General features: G+C 39.1%; 1 protein-coding gene across 1 annotated transcript in view; it reads right to left on the bottom strand.

Annotated features, from left to right (window-relative positions):
- PNPT1 (polyribonucleotide nucleotidyltransferase 1) overlaps positions 1 to 3,221 on the bottom strand; it is a 44,425-nt gene that overhangs the window by 32,348 nt on the left and 8,856 nt on the right. Inside the window, 2 exon segments of the mRNA XM_023734515.1 lie at positions 807 to 993; positions 1,886 to 2,000. Coding sequence (XP_023590283.1) covers positions 807 to 993; positions 1,886 to 2,000 — 302 coding nt within the window.

Below are 3,221 nucleotides of genomic sequence, written 5' to 3'. Positions count from 1 at the left end.
ACTCTACGGCAGTGGGTTTGGTTTTCTATTAAGGCACAAATTTGGGAGACTTAACAGACTATTACAAACAGGTTCTTATTCAAATTTATGTATAACTCTGTGAAGCTCATCTCTGAACCTGCTTTTAGAGTGCTTCTCCACCTCTCAAAAAGAATAACACACACTGTACTATGCCCTCCCTCCTTCTTGCCTTTAACTGTTCAGTAATTTCCACTTTAGACTTTTGTTACACACACACACACACACACACTTTTTACTCTTGCTTTCTTCTGTTCTATCCATTTGTGCTCAGTTATTGCCGGAAACTCTTTTGATCACTGGGCACAATTTATACAAACCTTTTAATTCTGACTGATTGCCAAGAGACTAAGGAAAAATATTAACTTTTCAGCTTATTTCAAATAATATGAAATAGTTTTCTGGTGATTCATTCATACTGATTGAGTGTATGAGGCACTGTTCTAAGTACTGGGCATGCAGGGGTTGGTGGTTATACGTGATTTCTTTTCAGAAGTTCAACAGCCTCCTCAGATATTCAAATATCTTATGCTGTATTCTCTTTTCCCTGATAAGAGAGATACATAGGGATTATATGGATCTTTTATTTGTGATTCAAACTTAGGGCAAGGGAGCTGGAAGAGGGCTGTGGGCTCATCCTTGTTGAAGCATTAGTGCTGGTGTTTGTGGAAATGACTCTTAAGATAGATAAGTGCTATTTACGAAGTAATGCATGAACAAAGATGCCTGCAAGGAAATTAAATCTGGTGACAATTGCATACTTTCTATGTACGAACAGACAGTCTTACTTATGGGTGTGTTTCACAATCTCTGGCGAAGGAGTGAATAACTTCTGAGGTGTTCTCTTGGTAACCCCGATTTCCTTTACCAGCTGCTGTATGCCCTGAATTATCTGCTGGGTATACTTGACTCCCACTTTGACGGCATGGCAGAAGTCCTGCTGTAAAACGTTCTCTGCAGAGGCTTCCAACATGACTATTGAAGGGGGAGAAAAAGAGGACAATTGCTACGAGTCACTGAACCTTTTACCACCACAGCATTTTCAAACACCGTGACATGACACAAATACTGCTGATTAATTTTATTTCTTAATGGTATAATCATCTTTTGGTCTCTCACCTCAGAATCGATATACTTCCAAACTACAAACAGCGGTGAATGAATACAGGAACCTGATATTTAAATTTAGGTTTACAGTCTCATATTCAATGAGGCATTTCCCATTTTAAAAAAAAGAAAATTAAGAAACCACGCATACACTTACATTTTTTTTAACAGCTTTGAGGTATTATTCACATACCATAAAATTCACCCTTTAAGATGTACAACCACACTTATTTTTAATATGTATTTAAGATGAAATTTAGAACTATCCCACACAGTAGGTGTCCAATAAATGTTTCTTGTTTAACAATTATTTGATTTGACCTCTCACTTAATTCTGACTCACTGTCACTTTATTTTATTCTAGCACAGATCTGGAAATCTTTGCAGTGATCCTTTTTCAAGTAAGCCAACTAGGGGACCCCAGCTACCATCATAAAAAAGCTTGCTTCTGCTTTTATAAAAGCAAAACTCCCGTGTAAAGCAGGGAAGCTCTGTAGTTGGGCTTTTTTCACAGTATCTAACCAACATCTGCTATTCAGCTGCGGCCTGCGCTTCTGGAAGGCTGAACAGCCACGTGCCTACTTAAGCGTCGTTTAAGTGTTATTTGGTATGAAGCAAGCACACTGCTGAGATGGGGCAGAGATAAAACAAATCTTTATGCGATGGACAAAACACACACATAAAAGAGTTTAAATGCATTTTTAAAAAGCCAGAACTTGTAAGCAGAATCCAGGATACATGTAGTCCTTAAACAACTCACCAATCTGACTTCTAGGGGCTCCAGCAACCACTAAGTTTAAAGTACTGGAAGACATTTCTTTCCGTGTAGGGTTGACAACACATTCTCCGTCAATTATTCCTATTCGTACTGCCCCTAAAATGTATTAAAATATTGGTGCTTCTTTAATAAAATTTCTTCTTTTCAAGACATTACTCCAGTGATGGCTTCAATCTCCCATCTTTGATTCTGACCGCAGAATAAAACCCATCCTTCTACCACGGTTATTTAAGGACCACACCACATCTCAGCCTACCTCATCTTCTGGCCTTGCTGGACCCCTGTGAGTTGCTCAAACACACCACTTCTTCCACACCTCTGTGATTACATTCATGCCCTTCTCCTGGCCTGGAATGCACTTCCTGCAAGGCAAGTGCTCACCATCCGTTCCTACTAAGGTTCAGCGCAGACACGGACCACTGTGAAGGCCTCCTCGACACTCTGACCTCGCAAAACTAAACCTGCCCTTCTTTCATTTTCTTAGCATTTTGTCTATATCCTTGTAATCATACTGTTTGTGAATAATTATGTCTGATTTCCTTACTCTTAGTTTTCATTTACTCTCTGAATTTTACTTTTGGTGAAAATATACACAGTCAATCATACACCCGTTCAACAATTTCTACATGTACAGTTCAATGACAATGATTACATTCTTCACCTTGCACGCTGTCTCTCTCCATATTACTTTACCACCATTGACTTAGACTCACTGCCCCATAAACTACTCATCTATGCTTTAGAGTTACTGTTGTCAGTTTGATCTGATATAGATAATTCTTTAAAAGAGCACAATGCTCAAGGTGAACATACTTTACGAATTCAGCTAAGCTGCTGTTTAGTTTGAAGATGACTTCAGGGCACAGTTTTGGTTCAAGGTTCAAAAATTTTCTCAGGGCAAGACATGGGGGTTCCGTCAGCCTCAATGGATCCGGTAACCCTAGATTCTACAATAAATTTGAAATCCAGTCCCACATTTTCCCCCCTTTTGATCAGGACTCATCTACCGAGTCCTTGATCAAAACGTTCAGTAACGGTAGAAGGCACCATCTCCCTTACTTATTCTTTTTTTTTAATAGTATGCCATCATTTTATTATTGTGCTTTAGATGAAGGTTTACAGAGCAAATTAGTTTCTCATTAAACAATTAATACACATATTGTTTTGTGACATTGGCTGCCAACCCCACAACACGTCAACACTTTCCCCTTCTTGACCTTTGGGTTCCCCATCTCCATTGGTCCAGCTTTCCTGTTCCTTCCTACATTCTCGTCCTTGCCCCTTGACTGGTGTCCCCTTTTAGTCTCATTTTGTTTTA

This window comes from Trichechus manatus, unplaced genomic scaffold (genome assembly GCF_000243295.1).
Source record: "Trichechus manatus latirostris isolate Lorelei unplaced genomic scaffold, TriManLat1.0 scaffold00005, whole genome shotgun sequence".
Classification (NCBI taxonomy): Eukaryota; Metazoa; Chordata; class Mammalia; order Sirenia; family Trichechidae; genus Trichechus; species Trichechus manatus.
This window is presented reverse-complemented; position numbering and strand designations above follow the sequence as displayed.